This window comes from Eucyclogobius newberryi, unplaced genomic scaffold, assembly GCF_026437365.1.
Source record: "Eucyclogobius newberryi isolate DKJ021-1_F unplaced genomic scaffold, fEucNew1.0.hap1 SCAF_12, whole genome shotgun sequence".
In the NCBI taxonomy this organism is placed as follows: Eukaryota; Metazoa; Chordata; class Actinopteri; order Gobiiformes; family Gobiidae; genus Eucyclogobius; species Eucyclogobius newberryi.
The window spans coordinates 4,144,119-4,162,867 of NW_027315746.1; the positions used below are offsets into that span (position 1 = coordinate 4,144,119).

The following is an 18,749-nucleotide window of genomic DNA, read 5'->3' on the forward strand; positions in this document are numbered from 1 at the left end:
TTGGAATTGCACTATTATAAAACCTTTTGGAAAAACTGTTTATAATATAATATAAACAATTTATAATACGTCACATTGAATCCAACTTTAGATTAAAATTTGAACATATAATTTTTGGTTTTCATGACACAAAAGTGGACAAGAAAATGGCAAATAATTCAATTATAATATTTGGCAAATTCTATATTCATAAAAGTACATTTTCATCATCAGTATCACTTTTCCCCCTGTTCTTATGAAAGAGTGTTTTTTCAGGAAGTGGCAGGAAAAGAGGAAGTGAAAGTAAAAGAAATATGAGTCAGCAAAAAGAGACTCGACAGATCTCGTGTTATAAAACACAAATGTAAGAGTTTTAAAGAACTTTAAAGAGCTTTAAAGAGTTTTAAAGAGTTTTAAAGAGTTTTAAAGAGCTTTTGTAACGTGGAAGTTTAACAGAGACAAACTGAGCTTTATCCTGGACTAATGCCACAGTCTGGGTTATTCTTATGGACGTCTCTTGTTCAGTTTGATCATTTTTCTAAAAGCCTCTCCAAATATATTAGAGCGTTTAAATCCATTGAGACGGAATGATCCTCATCAGAGTCAATTTATTCTAGATTTGATGATTATTGATGAGGTCAAACAAGTCATTTATTCACAAATGACTCACTGTGACTCTAGAGAGCAGCTTTATCACATCAAACTTTCTGACTCATAAAGTACATTTAATGTGACACAAACAGCCAGATGAAAGGCACTTTACGTTGTATTTAAATGACTTATTTCTATATGTGACCACTGTGTTTCCCATGAATAAAGGAAACTTTAGTGTGAGTAAAGTGAGCTCAGTCTCAGTCACTGTTTCCTGTGCTTTTCCTCAGGTCCATGATGAGTGACTCTGTGAAGGAGCCGCCTCCAGGGGGCAGCACTGATCCACCGTGAGTCTGACTCTTCACACTTTAGACAGTTACAGTTCAGTGAAGCAGCAGCAGCTTTAACAACAGCTGTGACTGTGTTTTACAGGTCCAGACCCAGGAATCTGTCCTTAAAGAGTGACCGCTCTAAAGATCCACCTCCAGCGTTTAAAGAACCAGGACCAGATTCAGAGTAAGACCCCAGAACCTTCTCATGTGCAGTTCAGAGTTCCTATAACCATAAGAGAGAGTGACACTTTTACTAAAAATGAATGTAATTTATGTCAAACTCTCATTATTGCTGTGTATTTAAGGTCAAAGGAATAAAGGAGGATTTTTCGCATGTGCACTCATCCCCTGCGGAGGCACATCAAAGCCTCGTTGCAACACGTGCCTTTGTTTATTAGCGCGACGGATCACATCGCGTCTCTCGTCTCCGTAGATTTCCGTCTCTTCTGAGCTCAAACTGTCTTTCTCTGTCTTAATGTTGTCCTGTACACAGAGGGAACTATATTATGATAGATCCATGCGCTTAGACACAGTGAAACGTGCTGCTGTCCTGGAGACGAGCCAGAAAGAGGCTGCAGGTGAGCAGTAGGTGCGTTTTATGATTGATACGTGGCAGGACTAATCGGCCGTCCACGCCACGAGGAAATGAGACTCAGATTTGGGCCAAAAAATCGTCCATTACGCCTTTAATTGAGGCATTTATAGTAAAAGTGCATGTGTTTTATTTGATGAGTTTATATTTCTGGAGGCTGTGGGGGGCGTGAACAAGATAAGATAAGATATAACTTTATTGTCCACACATGGGGAAATGTTGGTGTTACAACGCAGTAGATACAGGGGGAAAGGACAGATAACTTATAGGAAGTTTAAAAAACACTCTTAATAGAAGAACTCTTATGTACAAAAACAAAAACTCTTATTAACAAAACTCCTCTCATATCTTAATAGGGAATGGAGAGAAGAAAATAAAGATAAAATATAATAATAATAAGACAAATAATACTAATAATAATGGTAAAGTAAACACTCTTATTTACATCAGTTATATGCACATGAATGACATTAATTACGTGTGAGTATGACAGTAATTGCACAAGTGATCTGTTCTTGTGGATCTACCTCTGTATCTTCCTGCGTTGCACCAATGAAATTTCCCCATGTGGGACAATAAAGGAATATCTTATCTTATCTTATGAATATGACGGTATTGCACATGGTTAAGTCAGTATTGCACGTGTTCAGGGCTAGCACGTCTCCTTCACACAGCGAGGGTGGATCAGGCACTGAAGCTTCTCTCCAGAGTGGACAGAGTGTCCTGCTCATGGTCCAGCATAGATGTGAGTTTAGCCAGGACCCTTCTGTCCCCCACCTCCTGCACCGAGTCCAGAGCACAGCCCAGGACGGAGCTGGACTTCTTGATGACTTTGTCCAGCTTCTTCCTCTCCCTCTCTGTGATGCTGCTGCTCCAGCAGACCACACCTACAGGAGCTGATACCACCACAGAGTCGTAGAAGGTCTTCAGGAGTGGCCCTGTCACTCCAAAAGACCTGAGTCTCCTCAGGAGGTAGAGCCGACTCTGGCTCTTCCTGTACAGTCTGTGTTATGAGTCCAGTCCAGTTTGTGGTTCAGATGAACACCAGGTACTTGTATGAGTCCACTCTCTCAATGTCCCGTCCCTGGATGTTCACTGGTGAGGGGGGCGTGGCGTCTGCGGAAGTCCACCACCATCTCCTTGGTCTTCCCCGCGTTGATGAGGAGGTGGTTCCGCTGACACCAGTCCACAAAGTCCTGCTCCAGTCCTCTGTACTCCGCATCATCGTCGTCCGTGATGAGTCCGATGATGGCAGAGTGGTCAGAGAACTTCTGCAGGACACAGCTGTCCGTGTCGTGTCTGAAGTCTGCAGTGTAGAAGGTGAAGAGAAAGAGCGCGAGGACAGTGCCCTGGGGCGCCCCCACACTGCAGGTCCGAGTGTCAGACACACAGTCCCGGGCTCTCACTAACAATCCCCTAAAGGGATCGCAGCAGAAACAGTTTGAGAAGCTCTGGTGTATGGACTGGATGGTTAGAACCTTCTGCAGTTTATTCTGTGACTGAGCTGATGTTTCCAGGTCCAGACAGAGCCACCTGTCCTTAAAGAGTGACCGCTCCAGACATGAACCTCCAGTGTTTAAAGAACCAGGACCAGATTCAGAGTAAGTCCCAGAAGAACCTTCTCCAAATCCTGTTTCTTTAAAGACGTTTTTCTCAACACCTGTCGCTCCCGTCGCTCCTGTTGCTCCCGTCGGGGGTTTGTTGGCTCTGATGTTCTGCAGTGGACAGAGTGTAATGTTGTATCATTGGTTTGTTTGTCCCACAGAGAGGAGAGCGCAGAGGGCCCCAGAGGAGACTGTGACCTGGACTCTGTTTTCAAGGTTTGTACCAAAAGCGTCACATGGTCAGAAACATTTAGAGGAGATTCCACCTGCAGAGTGGATCCCAGGGCCTGACCTGCTCCTCTGTGTTCTCTGTGTTTCAGCGTCTGGAGGAGCAGGTCCTGGATTATGTCAAACAGCAGCTGCAGAGGCTCCACAGGCTCCTAGCCTCAGATTACCCAGAATGCTCTGAGAGTGAGGAGGAGGAGTCGAGCAGAGAGGCGGTTCTGACCATCACCCTGGACTTCCTGAGGAGGATGGACCAGGAGCAGCTGCTCCAGCGTCTGCAGAACAGTAAAGCCACGTTTACACTGATGCTAACTTATATGTGGAGCCTTAGCAACACAAAGCTAGAAGAGCATGTTAGGAACACAAAGCTAGCAAAGCACGTTAGCAACACAAAGCTAGCAAAGCAACATCTGTTTTCTGTTTGTTGCAGCACGGCACTCTGCGTAGAGGCTTTGCACTGAAGTCAAACATTTTGGGGGCTGAGTACCCAAGTACTGAGAGTGGCTTTTGCACTTGGTTTTCAGCTCATTTGTTATTTCGAGCCTTTAAACATCTTGTCAAAGGTATAATTCAGGTTTTAGATTAGATTTTGTATTTCTTATATTTGTGTAACGTCTGCTGCTCAGCGCCCTGAGCATGGAGCAAACCGTTCCAAAGAACTCTAAACCGGTCTGAGGGGCCGGGGCCAGTCCAAACGTGGCTTAAGAACTCTGTGAAGGTGTGAGGGTCTTGGGTCCAGCTACAACAGAGTGTGGCAGCCCCTCACAGTTAAAGCTCCTTTAAAGTGGAGCTAACCTAAATCAAACACTGTTCTAGTCCCTGTGGTGTTTGAAGTGTCTATAATCCCTCAGAGCGGGGACTTTACTCACCTGAAAGCAGCACGTGTCGTGAGACAAACTAGCTTTAGATATTAGGTTTTGTCACGGCGGAGCAGCCGAACAGTCCACCAGAGGCTTCAGGACCCTCTGTGTGTTGGACAGTCAGGTGACCAGAGGGGCGGAGCTCCAAATGCACCATTCTTCTGTTGTAATACGAATATGAAAACTATTTACCTTTGGTTTCATCAAAACAATTAGAAATAAACACGATCTACATGTCACACTCAACATTTCATAATGTATCTAGGGATGTGTACCGCTACAACGGACCGGATCTGGACTTGTAAAAACCCCGGTGATTCGGTTCTGGACTCATAAAAAAATATAGCACTCACATACTATATCCTTTTCATTCTAGAATCTAGACCATCTTAAACCTTCCATTGATCGCGAAATTTGCGCTGGACGTAAACACTGCCATGCGCCGCCGTCAATAGCGCACACGGACCCTAATTAGTGACGCACGCGTCTTCCGGGCAGAAGTTAAAGCCGGTGAAATAAGTTTAAAGATGCGAGAGACGGGAGCGCCTGGTACGTGTCGAGCTGCAGAACCGTGTGTCCACATGTGAACATTGAAGTGAAGCCGGTGAGATCGCTGGCTTTATCTGAACTGTTTAAGCTGTGGCCGCCGCGTGCGATGTTGTGATGGTTAAAGGGGCGGGGTCAGCTTGGTCTTGTCTGGGTTGTGCTTTGGGCTTTGTGTAAATATGAATGAAATAACTTAAGTGTTATGTTGTGGTGAGATGTATTTGGCATTAAGTAAATACAAAGGAAAGTCAAAGTAATATTGCTTAATTGCTGCATTCATTAATTGGAGTTTATATTTTGTATTTGTATTCTACAGTTGTTAAATCTGGTCTGGTGTTTAATGCTGCTAATATGATGTATTATTTTGATGTGTTGTGTAAAATATTTTCATATTCTACTTTTGATACTGCTAAGTTGATGCTTTATAGTGATTCAAGTTGACTTTTATACTAGTTTTTATAACTCTGTTATTTTACACTGTTATTTAATTATTTACACTGGTGTTTTGTCTGTTTGAAGGTTTTTACCTGACTTTTGATGCCAATGGATCTGTAACATTAAAGATGGAAATGTGTCTAAAGGCAAAACATTGTATCAGATGAAACAGCTGCTTTGACCCTTGACCCAGACTGACCCTGTCAACAATACTCAACATGCTCTTGTTCCTCAAGTAAAACACATGAATGTGTGTTAACTGTTAGTTAAGCTATAGTTTAGCAGCTAGCTAGTAGCTAGTAGCTTGTGATTTGTAAGTTGTAACTTCTGTTAAAAACTGTGAATAAACCAGACAAGTTGAGTTTATTTCAATCTGCAGTTAAGCCTTGTGTTTGATAGTCGTCCTTGTTCAAGTGTCTTCAACATAATTAAGCCAAGTAGCTTGTGTTATGCTGTTATAACATTATGCAAATATGGCATGGTTTAGGTCCGAACCTAATGAGTCCGGACCTAAACCTAAACCTCTGGATTTGAATCCGGACTTGAACCTGAACGTAGGTTTAGGTCTGCATCACTAAATGCAACGTATAAATTATGAGTTGTTACATAAAAGAACTCACCACAAGTAATAACTTGTTGTTGGTGTTATTCCTCATTCGTCCTGGAGTGTTCCATTGTAGAAAAAGATTCAATTGTAATCATCTGGAAAAAACGAGACGTTTGGCCTGTCTTCTGTGCACTGCATTGGATAGAATATTCTGTCCAATGCAGTAAAAAAAACTGTGAAGAGCGTTACATAGTGAGACTAAACAGCCACTTCACAAGAGGCTTTATCAGCACAGAAGACACTGGAGTTCAGGACCACAGAGCGCCGTGCATCTTCATCTTAAAGACACAAACCACTTTATCAAAGACAGTGAGGAGAAGATTCTGAGCAGGAGAAAAGATGGTTTGAGTTAAAGAGGCTATTTTTGTTTTAAAAAAAAAACACCATCATTAAATAGGAACAAGTTTTAAGATTCAACTTTCCTGTTGTTTGTATTGGAATCTTGAATCCCTGGAGAGGTCGACGCCCAGAGCATTCTGATACTAATCAGGTCCTCAGGGAAGAGAAAGAGAGTGAGCCAGCGACAATAGAAGGCTGATAGTCCATTAAAGGACTGATAATAAACAAAGACGCTAGTTTGATAGAAAACAAAAAGGTTTAGTTTCTGTTGAAACCAATAACACCTTTTCATTAGGAGGTCCCGCCCAGTGGGCAGGGCCTACCCAGAGTAGGATAAATATCTCTTTGGAACGATTGGACAAAAAGTCTCTGGCCCATTTGATAATGCCTCCATTAACACCGAGGTCCATGAGCCTGTTCAGTCAAATATGTACACGCAGAGAGCTGAAAGCTGATGTAAAGTCCACAAAGAGGATTCTAGCATAATGGTCAGGGGCCTGAAGGTGCTTTGCTAAGGTGTTTTATAGAGTGATGGCTGCATCTTCTGTACTTCTGACTTTCATATGCAAACTGTTAGATGTCCAAACAGTTGGATATAGACGACATGATGTTTTTACTCACAGTTTGCTCCATACTCTTACATCAAATGAAGGTAAGTGTTATTGGGTGAAAATCATTCAGTTCAGATGCTCCAGGTTTTTAGGTACAGGTGTGACCGGTGTATTTTGCCTTCTCGTTTATTTCAATGACTCACGGAGGCGGCTGGTTTGGTCTGACAGCAGTTTATTATCTGCACAAGATAAAACAAGAGTCGTGCATTGGCTTTTCAGTGGACATTCACCATGTGCTCTGTCATCTTGTCTCGAGTCCTCCATTACAGTGAGTCAGTCCTACATTACAATATGTAATATGACCCATTGTTAATGTAGCTTTCGTGATCGTATAATGCAATAATTTTATTTCTAATCAATTGAAAATATCTTAATGCAATTTGTCTGTCATTTTTTTCTTTTCTTTTGTGTGTGAGTGAAACACCCTCAAATCAACATCATCGACATCAAAAACAACATTTCAACATAAAACATTTCCCACACATTTACATACCTGCACAAGATAAAACAAGAGTGAATTGGCTTTTCAGTGGACATTCACCATGTTCTCTGTCGTCTGCGGAGACAGCGGTTTGTTAGCCGCTAACTAGCTCGTTAGAAAAACACAGTCAAATCATATATACTGCGAGTTTACGTCAGCAGAAGACGGTAAAAATAAGATAAATACAACACTCATACAATTACTAGTTTAGCTGTACAATGACTACACATGAATGAATTACACATTTTATCCACTCCAATTCATGGACATGTTATCTCGTCTTGAGTCCTCCATTACAGTGAGGAGAGCTCGAGAGAGTTCTCGCGATATCAGTACAGGTACAAGTGTAGGTACAAACAGGTACCAGAAGATGGCAGTGCGCCTTAATATGCTGGGATTTAACGCGCTCATATCAACTATGTTACATAGGCACAAGGAAGAAGATTTGATGCTAAAGCACAAATCTACACACCTTTTTCAGTGTTCTCGCTGAGGGGCTTTATCATGGCGGGGCGCCATGCCAAAAACATACTGCGAGTTTTTTATATAACGCAATCATATAGTTAAGAAAGTTACACTCGATAACAGACGACTTCCATTCTGGTCCCAAATGTTTATTTGGCTCCTGTTCTGCGAGAGCGTCTGTGGTAGTCGTGGGTGAAAGTGATGGACCTGTTTTCTCACACACAGACACACAAAAACGGGATAGTGACAATTCACGAACGTAAATTTCAATTGACCGAGAACCTATAGGCAATATTCAGGTATGAAAATAGTGATCATAATAGGATATTAAGATCACAAGCGCCGTAGTACTTTTTGCTCGCGCTGCCTACGGCGCTAGTACGGTTTGTCCCACCGACATCCTTCAACCTCAGCCCAGCGAGAACATTGCTTTTTACTGACTGAACTAGTCTATTGTAAGTCTATTCTATTACCTAAATTATACTTGCATATCAGCATTAAGTGTCAGGTGATTAGCTACAGCTGCTATTGGCTGAAAAGGACTTGACCAGAGCTCTCTTATCTGGATTCAAATGTTTCTGCTGTTTCAAAGTGTGCGTGTTATAACTGCGAGGGTAAAAGAAGTAACAAAACCAAGATGTTCAATGGTGAAATAAAGTTTGTTCAATAAACAGGAACACAAAGGTAAATGAACAAACACAGACACGACTAAGAAAACAAGTTAAGTGTCTCTAAAAGGTACGAGTCACAGGACAAACAAAACAAAGGCCCATGAACAGAATCAAAGTGACAACTTAAAAGGAGACACATAACAAACAAACAAACAAACTAAAAATGTCTCAAAACACAAAGTCAGGCACTACCACCACAGCCCTGATGAACGAGAAGACAAATGGCCTTGTGCAGCTGCAACACGTGTCTTTAAATACTGGGAGTGGCTTCAGGTGAAGACTGTGGATTGGCCCATCAACCAGAGGAATCAGGAAGTAGAAAAAGGAAACCAACTTGTCCCTTGTTACAGCCGTGTTGGGAAGGAAACATTACAGTCAAACACACAACAGGGAGGACGGGGGCCGTAACAGCGGGTTGAATTTCATAAAATCTCCAGAGCTCTCTCTGCTCTAACTGAACCCAGTGTGTCCAGTTACACGTCTGATGCAGATTTCTCTTTTTACAGGTCTGTGTTCTAAGGTTCAGGGAGAAGTGAAGACTGGTCTGGTACAGAAGTTCAGCCGTGTGTGTGAGGGCATTGCTAAAGAAGGAAACTCCTCTGAACTGAAGCAGATCTTCACAGAGCTGTACATCACAGAGGGAGAGGCCACAGAGCTACATGAGGTCAGACACATCGAGACCAGGAAACCGGCCTCTGCAGAGACCGCCATCAAGTGTGAAGACATGTTTAAACTCCCAATCAGAGAAGAACCAATGAGAGCACAGACAAAGGGACCAATCAGAGTCGTGCTGACGAAGGGCGTGGCCGGCGTGGGGAAAACAGTGCTGACTCAGAAGTTCAGTCTGGACTGGGCTGAAGGTAGGACCAACCAGGAGCTCCAGCTGCTGTTCCCGTTCACTTTCAGAGAGCTCAATGTGCTCAGAGACACACAGGTCAGCCTGGTGGAGCTGCTGCACCACTTCTTCAGTCCATCCAACGCTCTCTGCAGCTTCCAACAGCTCCAGGTGCTCTTCATCTTTGACGGTCTGGACGAGTGCAGACTTCCTCTGGACTTCAGCCAAACCAGGGTCCTGAGCGACCCCACAGAGTCCGTCTCAGTGGACGTGCTGCTGGTAAACCTGATCAGGGGGAGCCTGCTTCCCTCCGCTCGCCTTTGGATAACCACGCGCCCCGCAGCGGCCAATCAGATCCCTGAGTTGTGCATCTCCATGGTGACAGAGGTGCGAGGGTTCGCCGACCCGCAGAAGGAGGAGTACTTCAGGAAGAGGTTCAGAGACGAGCGGCAGGTCACACTTGTTCTCTCCCACATCAGGAGCATCCGCAGCCTCCACATCATGTGTCACATCCCGGTCTTCTGCTGGATCCTCTCCACAGTTATACAGAAGCTTCTGGAACAAACAGAGGAACCAGAGCTGCCCCGGACTCTCACACAGATGTACGTCCATTTCCTGGTGGTGCAGGCCAAAGTAAAGAACATCAAGTATCACCAGGGATCAGGGACAGACCTTCACTGGACTCCAGAGACCAGGGAGATGGTGCAGTCTCTGGGAAAAGTGGCCTTTGAGCAGCTGCAGAAAGGAAACCTGATCTTCTACGATTGTGACCTGAGCGAGTGTGGGCTGGATGCTGCAGCGGCCTCAGTGTACTCCGGAGTGTTCACACAGGTCTTTAGAGAGGAGCCAGGGCTGTACCAGGATAAGGTCTACTGCTTCATCCATCTGAGTGTGCAGGAGTTTCTGGCTGCTCTTCACGTCCATCAGACCTTCTTCAGCTCTGGAGAGAACCTGCTGTCCCCATCAAACTCTTCTGAAGAAGCCTTCTTTAGCTCTGCTGTGGACCAGGCCTTTAAGAGTCCAAACGGACACCTGGACCTGTTCCTGCGCTTCCTCCTGGGCCTGTCTCTGCCGACCAATCAGAGGCTGCTGCAGGGTCTGCTGACTCACAAAGGAAGTGGCTCTCAGACCAATCAAGAGACAGTAAAATACCTTAAACAGAAGCTCAATGATGAGGGTCTGTCTACAGAGAAAAGCCTGAACCTGTTCCACTGTCTGAACGAGCTGAACGACCACAGTCTGGTGCAGGATATCCAAAACACCCTGAGAGAAGGACGCCTGAAGGCAGATGAACTTTCTCTTGCTCAGTGGTCAGCCTTGGCCTTTCTCTTACTATCCACCGACTCAGACCTGGAGGAGTTTGACCTGAGGAAATACTGTCCCTCAGAGAAGGCTCTGCTGAATCTGCTGCCGGTTATCAAGGCCTCCACCAAAGCCATGTGAGTACAAACTACACTGTGGCAGAGTGGTTAACACTCTCAACTCTAAGTCTACCCTAAATCCAAATGGCAGAACATTCCAGGGTAATGTGTCCAACAAAAGCAGCTAAAATGTGAAAACACTGGTACATAAACATGTCCTCGAGGCCATATAATCCTAAAGTTCAACTACACACAGACTTTCATAAGGTCCACTTCCTCCAGCAGCATCACTGAAGCACAAATAAGACTGACATCGGCCAAACGGACCTCATAGTTGACACTTTGTTCACGATCAGGTGTGAGTGCGCTCTAATCTCCCTCTCCGTCCTCAGTCTGTCCGGCTGTAACCTGACAAACAGCATCTGTGGTCCTCTGGCCTCAGTCCTCAGCTCCTCCAGTCTCACACACCTCGACCTGAGTCAAAATGACCTCCAGGACTCAGGAGTGGAGCTGCTGTGTGATGGACTGAAGAGCGCCCCCTGCAGACTGGAGACTCTCAGGTTGGATCAACTACACTTTGCTCTTCCAGTGTTTGTTTGTCTATTAGTCTATTGACATTTCTATTCTATTCATCATAATAACTTGCATTTAAAGTTATTTTTAAGTTTGTGTACTGCTTCAATACTATTACTGCAATGACTATTTCGGGGCATAATAAATAAAAATGTATTTTCCCCAGATTGAGTACTTGTGGCCTGTCCTCTCTCAGCTGTGGTCCTCTGGCCTCAGTCCTCAGCTCTTCCAGTCTCACACACTTCGACCTGAGTCAAAATGACCTCCAGGACTCAGGAGTGGAGCTGCTGTGTGATGGACTGAAGAGCACCCCCTGCAGACTGGAGACTCTCAGGTTAGATCAGCTACACTTTGCTCTTTCAGTGTTTGTTTTTTATTAGTCTATTTACATTTCTATTCTATTCGTCTGAATAACTTGCATTTAAAGTTATTTTTTGTTACAAAGTTTGTGTACTACTGCAATACTATTTTTTACTATTTCGGGGCATAATAAATAACAATGTATTGTCCCCAGATTGAGTACTTGTGGCCTGTCCTCTCTCAGCTGTGGTCCTCTGGCCTCAGTCCTCAGCTCCTCCAGTCTCACACACCTCGACCTGAGTCAAAATGACCTCCAGGACTCAGGAGTGGAGCTGCTGTGTGATGGACTGAAGAGCGCCCCCTGCAGACTGGAGACTCTCAGGTGAGACACTCCCATCATGCACTCTGCCCCTTGTTTCCACATGAGTGTAATGCTGTGTGTCTTTAGGCTGTCTGGATGTCTGGTCTCAGAAAGGGGCGGGGCCTATCTGGCCTCAGCTCTAAGCTCCACCCACTGCCATCTAACAGAGTTAAACCTGAGCTACAACCATCCAGGACCCTCAGCAGAGAGACTGACCGCTCTACGGGACGATCCACACTGCCCCCTACAGTCTGTCAGGTGAGACCGCACTGCCCCCTACAGTCTGTCAGGTGAGAACACACTGCCCCCTACAGTCTGTCAGGTGAGACCACACTGCCCCCTACAGTCTGTCAGGTGAGACCACACTGCCCCCTACAGTCTGTCAGGTAAGACCACACTGCCCACTACAGTCTGTCAGGTGTGGGTCCTGGTTCAGGGTTGGTCCACGTTCTGGTCTAAACTAGACTTGTGTTTTCCAGGTTGGATCCTTCTGGAAAGCGCTGGATGGTTCCAGGTCCTAGAAAATGTGAGTAGAATTTTATTTGGTACAACTTCACATGTAGAAGACTCACAGCTGTAGATCTGATGTTTTTATTTGAACTTATCGACACATTTAGAGGTTTGACAAGCAGCAACTTCCACAAACATCAGACTGAAACTGTTTCACTGGAGGAACTGTCCAACTTTACATTTGAACTAGGGCGATCTTTACATTCATCTTTATTCTCCTAATCTTACAGGTAAATATGATAATACCTTATTATTATAAGACAGATTTATGATGGCGTCTTCTTTATCCTGAGCTTTCGCTCTCGTACTCGTCTGTCGTCATGAATTGGACTTGGAAACATATTGTCCTGCTCCGACGCCTCGGCCGCCGCTCACACTTTGCCCGTCTGTTTGTGCTGCAGTTTGTGGCATCTGTAGTCAAGGGGTAAATGCAAAAGAAGAAGTCAGAATCAGAATTAGAATCAGAAAAGGTTTATTGTCAATGAACATAATTCACAAAATAGGAACTTGCTTTGGTGATTCGGTGCAACATCAAACGATGAACAATGATAAAACAACATATATAAGATGAAAAAGCCCCTGAAGGCTTGGGCCCTGGACACGGCAGACGGGACAAACGATGTCTTAAAAGGTTGTGTTCTTGGTGGCAGTGAGAGGAGGCTGTTGCTGCGGTTACTCCTGAGCCCACATTGTTGAGTTACTCCTGATGCCCTGGTCCTCCTCCACCACAGCTCCCACAGACTCCACCCTTTCCCCCGTCACACAGACACATGTATGTTTGAGTATGGGATCAGAACCTGTGACTAGATGGGCTCCATACAAGTGCATATGGTCCTCACGTGGTCCACACGCAGCGGTCACTGCTAATGTTAAGGCTGAAGTCCAGAGCAGCAGAAACACTGAGGAGCTGTGAGTACAATGTGCCTGGGCACCATCGGCTCAGCTCTGCAGACGTCACATGATCTATGCTCTTTTTCTCTTCAAAACTACACGTTTATTACTGTTTATTGTGTTTTCATGCCAATTAAAGCTGAAAATAAAGAAGAAATAAATAAGTAGGAGTCACTTTTGAATAAGGCTGATTTCACCACTAGATGGCGCACTCAGAGGACATGTCATGTATTAATGTAAGAAATGTCTTTGACTTGTTTTTGTTCATCCTTTCTACAAATAATAATGGATTCATATCACAAAGAGATATTGACGTGTCTCAATCATTATTTAATATGACACAGTCACGTTTGGACCTTTGACTTTTTTAATTGAATGTAAGACACAAAGACATATTGTATCAGACACAAATAAACACTGATATGTTTATGTCTGAGACACAATTAGGCTGCGTTTTACATATTAACTGTTACTCAAGATATATTAATATATCATTTAATATGAATTAAAGCGCTCCGTGAGGACTCGGGAAATGCGTGTGCCTTGGCGCTTCAGTCTAAAACAAGTCTTAAAAACTAAAGTAAAAAGGGCCTAAAGAGTCTTTTAGTTGGAGCAAAATCTGATCCTAAATCAATAAAGTTGTGTATTTTCCAATCCAACCCAATCCACTTTATTTATACAGCACGATTTACACAACCAGAGGGTTCCAAAGTGCTTCACAGCAGGTAAAAGACTACAGAGGCATAAATAGGATAAAAGTAATAAAATAAGATATAAAAACAAAATCAAATAGAAAATTAAATCAAACAAACACACTAAAATCAATGGAATAAAAATAAACAAAATAAAATAAATAAAAAGGTGCTGCCCTCCCAACACATATAAAACATACAATCAACACACTACATGGAGTTAAAAGCCAGAGAAAACAGATGTTTTTAGAAGCGATTTCAAAAGAGGCTTTTCTTATGGGGAGTGGCACTTTGTTCCACTGGAGCTGCCACTGCAAAGGCTCGTTCACCTCTGACCTTTAGCCCGTGGCACTGCCAGGAGCTGGTCAGCTGACCTGAGGGAACGGCTGGGAGTGTAGGGGTGTAGCAGCTCGGAGAGGTCAGGAGGGGCAGGACCATTTAAGGCTTTAAAAGTAAATAAAAGAGTTTTAAAATGAATCCTAAAATGGACGGGCAGCCAGTGGAGTGAAGCTAAAATAGGAGAAATGTGCTCATATTTTCTTGTTCCAGTTAAAAATGTTGCTTGTTCTTCTACAATCCATGTGTGAGAGACTTAAGAGGCAGTAGACGAGTCAAAGGAGTCAAAAGTCACTTATTGGTGAAAGAAGAAGGCTAAAGTTCAACAATCTGGTGTCTCCACAACATAGTAAATGTGCTGTACTTTGACTTGATAGAATCTTGTGTTTTTACAGCCGTGTGTCACGACCGGCTCGTCTCGCTCCGTGAGGACTCGGGAAATGCGTGTGCCTTGGCGCTCCGGTCTAAAACAAGTCTAAAAACTAAAGTAAAAAGGGCCTAAAGAGTCTTTTAGTTGGAGCAAATATCCACACTGTGTCCACGGACATCTCCCCTGAACACCACGCCCACTTTTAAACTGTCAATCATGTCATCTCAACGTTCATGTTTATAAATGAGAATTGATGAGAACAAATCTGTCTTTGAATAAATGTGGATTTTGAGAGGCTCCAAAGCAGAATGTGGAACGTCTGAAAAACATCCACATTCACAGGTGAAGAAAGCACAGTTTAGGTCGTCCACCAATGATTTATTCACAAATATATAAATGCACATCTCATTTGACCTGCATCAATCCATCAATGTGTCTGTCACAGTGAGTGTGATGCTCTGAAGCTGTGGACCACTTTAAAACACTATTCTGCAATATTCATATTGAAACTGTCGTCATGGAATTAAACTGGAGCCAAATTCAGCTTTGTGTTCTTCATGTTTTATAAAGGCTCAAGATCAAAACATGAAATATAAAAAGATCAGATCGGTATCAGATCGGTATCAGATCGGTATCGTAAAGAACAAACATTAAAGATCAGTATTGGATCTGGAGCCGCACAAACTGAACGTCCCAGTTCAAAACACTGATGAGGTTTTGAGCCAAACTAAACATGTTGAAGCTGATCACACATGAGCTGAGCCTCCAACCACCTCATTATCATTGATTTACCTTTGAGAAGAAACAGGACTTTCACACTTCATATTTACTCTCACTAACCTGTTTAAATCATCACATTTTAAATGTGTCTTTGTGTTTCAGATCACTGTGAGCTCACTCTGGATCCAAACACGGCAAACAGAAGACTCCATCTGTCTGAGGACAAACGGACTGTGGAACTCTCTGAGTCAGAACAAGTTCCAGATCATGAGGACAGGTTCACACACTGGTGGCAGGTCCTGGCCTCCTCCGGCCTGAGGGGGCGCTGTTACTGGGAGGTGCAGTGCTGGGGGGAGGTTGATGTAGCAGTGAGTTACAGAGGAATCAGACGGAGAGGAAAGAGTGAGAAGTGTGAGTTTGGACTCAATGATCAGTCCTGGAGTCTGAGGATCCAGAGAGGAAAATATTATTTTATGCACAATGAGAAAGAAAGACCTGAGTTTATGTCAAGTTTGAGAAAATATGCGCTTTCAAATCAGTTTCCTTCATACACCTCCAGAGTGGGCGTATTCCTGGACTCTGAGGCTGGAGCTCTGTCCTTCTATCAGGTCCTCTCTGGTGGAGAACTGTCCCACCTCCACACCTTCAGCTCCTCCTTCACTGAGCCTCTGTTTCCTGGGTTTAGACTGAGGTTAAACAGTTCAGTGTCTCTGGTGGAGCCGAGGACACAGCGCCCCCTGGAGGACTGACACTTCAGGTCCTGTTAGTCTGGTCTCACCCCAAACACAAACACATTTAGAAAAAACATTTAACTTCAATGAGCATTTTATTATTCATATTATTTTGTCGAGATTATTTTAGTGTTCGACGAATCAAACAATTATTTCTGTTTTACATTGAAACGCTTCAAAAAGGAATTTGTCAAATCTGACTAAACTCTCATGGAGTCAGAAACTGTCACTCATTCTCAAACATTTTATTATTATTATTATTATAGTTTTATGTTTTCAAAAGTCCCAGGACAAAATGGTATTTACTCCCTGAACATTTGTGATGAAATGTTTTGCTTCATGTTTAATAAATGTATTTAATATTTCTTTGATTTTCAGGATGAATTGACTGATGATGGTTGACATTTTGCTGATGATGTGATTTATAATAAAAGAGGGTTTCATAATAATCACTGGATATTGTCTCTTTTTCCGACCATTCTCTGTGAACCCTAGAGATGTGTGAAAATCCCAGTAGATCAACAGTTTGTGAAATACTCAGACCAGCCCGTCTGGCACCAACAACCACGCCACCTTCAAAGTCACTTCAATCACCTTTCTTCCCCGTCCTGATGCTGCTTTGAACTGCAGCAGATCCTCTTGACCAAGTCTACAGCCTAAATGCATTGAGCTGCTGCCGTGTGATTGGCTGATGAGACATTTGCGTTAACGAGCAGTTGGACAGGTGTACCTAATAAAGTGGCCGATAACTCAGCAGCGTCCACACAAAGAGCCCTCATTACAGGGGTCACCTTAGACTGTATTAGATCCTGTTTAACCGTGTTGGTCAGAGATCCTGGGAGAGACTGGACACTCTGTTTAGATCTTCTTTGGCTACAGCAGATCTGATATTTGGCACAGAATTCACACACAATGTTCTTCTTTCTCCACGAACAGCGTTAGAAAAGCTCTGGTGGAGAAAGGTCCATCTCCTGTTCACAAGTACATATCTGTTATTCCACGTGGGAGAGTTGTGCGCTTGAACTTGTGTTTGAAGAGGAGTTTTTCATCAAGAAGGACCTGCAGATGAAAATGTCCCACTCACGTCTCAAGAGGAAGTCAAGACCACACAACTTTATCAATATTAAACTGTGAATATAGTAGCAGAGAGAGCACACTGGACTTTAGTCGCTCCAGGTCCATTTCTTTTTAGTTCTTTTCTTTATTTCTGAGTTTGGTTTTGTGAATATGACATTTTTCCAGAATGACCAGAAGGTTTATAATGTAACGTTTGTTCAGATTGTTGTAAAAAAGCAAAGAGCTCGTCTCGAAACGGAAAAGTCAAGTTTGGGCGTTAGATTTATGAATGAACCTGACACGACATTTCCAGAAGGTGGCAGTGTTGGGACATGAGCAGAAGAGTTACTGTTTCAGACTTTGACTGACAGAATGTACCACGTGTGTATTTATATACCTGTGTGAGTATTTGGGGGCGTGGCCTCTGACCTCACAGTCCAACAGTCCACTCGTTTTCATGGTCTATGGGTGTGACACAGATTCTGCTCAGCTTTGATTTCACATTTTAGAGACGTTTATGGAGTTTTAAGAAGCAGAAAAACCTCCTCGGACTGAGAAGTGACACAACGTGAGTGACTTTAATCCACTTTTATATCTCTTTTATACCTCTTTTATACCTCTTTTATATCTCTTTTATACCTCTTTTGCCATCACAAGACTTAAAGACTGAATCTCTCTGAACATAAATGAGATGGTGGAGCAAAGGTCAGAGTCTCTTCTTAAAGAATTCCAAAGGTGCAAAAGGAGGTTCTGAGCTCACAAAAAGCCTGAAGAAGATGATTGTGGACACGTGTGAGTCTGTGGATCCAGAGACCAGCAGTGTCTCCACTTACTGGGGGACGTTTGACACAGAGTTGGACAGAAGAGCGATAAGACCCCAAATAAAAACCATGAGACGGCTCGTGTGGAAATCAGCTCTTTTATGTGTGTTTCTTTACTAAACATTTGGTCATTTGAACTGTTTTGGTGAATAAATGACGGACTTTAGATCTTTGAAAAGATGAAGTTACTGATTGTTCATTTGCTGAGGTTCAATAGGGCGGAGCACGCCTCAACCGCCGCTATCGCACTGAACACAAGGAACTGTTCAAAATCATATTCATCCCAAAGAGATGGATCATTCTCAATATTGAGGAGGAGAAATGTACTTTCATTATTTGCAACATCTATAACGTGTGAATAAATGATCAGAATTGAGAAAGGAATCCCAGGGGGCGTGTCTAATCGTAGCAGGTGTGTTACGTTAGACATTCTGCAGCAGTCTATCGTTTTGTAGTCACCAATGTGGTTCGGGGGAAAAAATACAGACAACCGTCGTCTCTTTGGTCTGAGGGAAAAAACAACACTACTGACCATTTATTGCGCATGCTCATTACAACACAACAACACATTCACTGATCACGCAGGTAACACATGGCTTTGCTCCATCTGCAAGTATGCTCAACACTCCCACTCAAAGACATGTGTATAGTTCTCATATAGTAAACAAAAATATATAACCCCAAAATAAAACATTTGGCATACTGGCAAAGTTCTAAACACTTCAAAACAACATTAAAAAAAAAACATTTGGTATATTAGCAATGTTCAACATTACTTCCCAAACAAATATCCCTTAAAACTCTCAAACTTAGCTTTTGTCAAAGGCTTGGTAAGGACATCAGCTACCATGTTT

General features: G+C 43.3%; 1 protein-coding gene across 1 annotated transcript; it reads left to right on the forward strand.

Moving 5' to 3' along the window:
* The first annotated feature begins 864 nt into the window (after positions 1 to 864).
* On the forward strand, positions 865 to 16,159 carry LOC140355936 (NACHT, LRR and PYD domains-containing protein 3-like). Its single transcript, XM_072440593.1, has 10 exons — positions 865 to 917; positions 1,003 to 1,086; positions 3,260 to 3,314; positions 3,419 to 3,608; positions 8,845 to 10,612; positions 10,927 to 11,094; positions 11,622 to 11,789; positions 11,856 to 12,026; positions 12,248 to 12,294; positions 15,450 to 16,159. Exons 1-10 carry the CDS (start codon positions 865 to 867, stop codon positions 16,034 to 16,036), a joined length of 3,291 nt encoding a protein of 1,096 aa, XP_072296694.1. The 3' UTR covers positions 16,037 to 16,159.
* Positions 16,160 to 18,749: the final 2,590 nt, after the last annotated feature.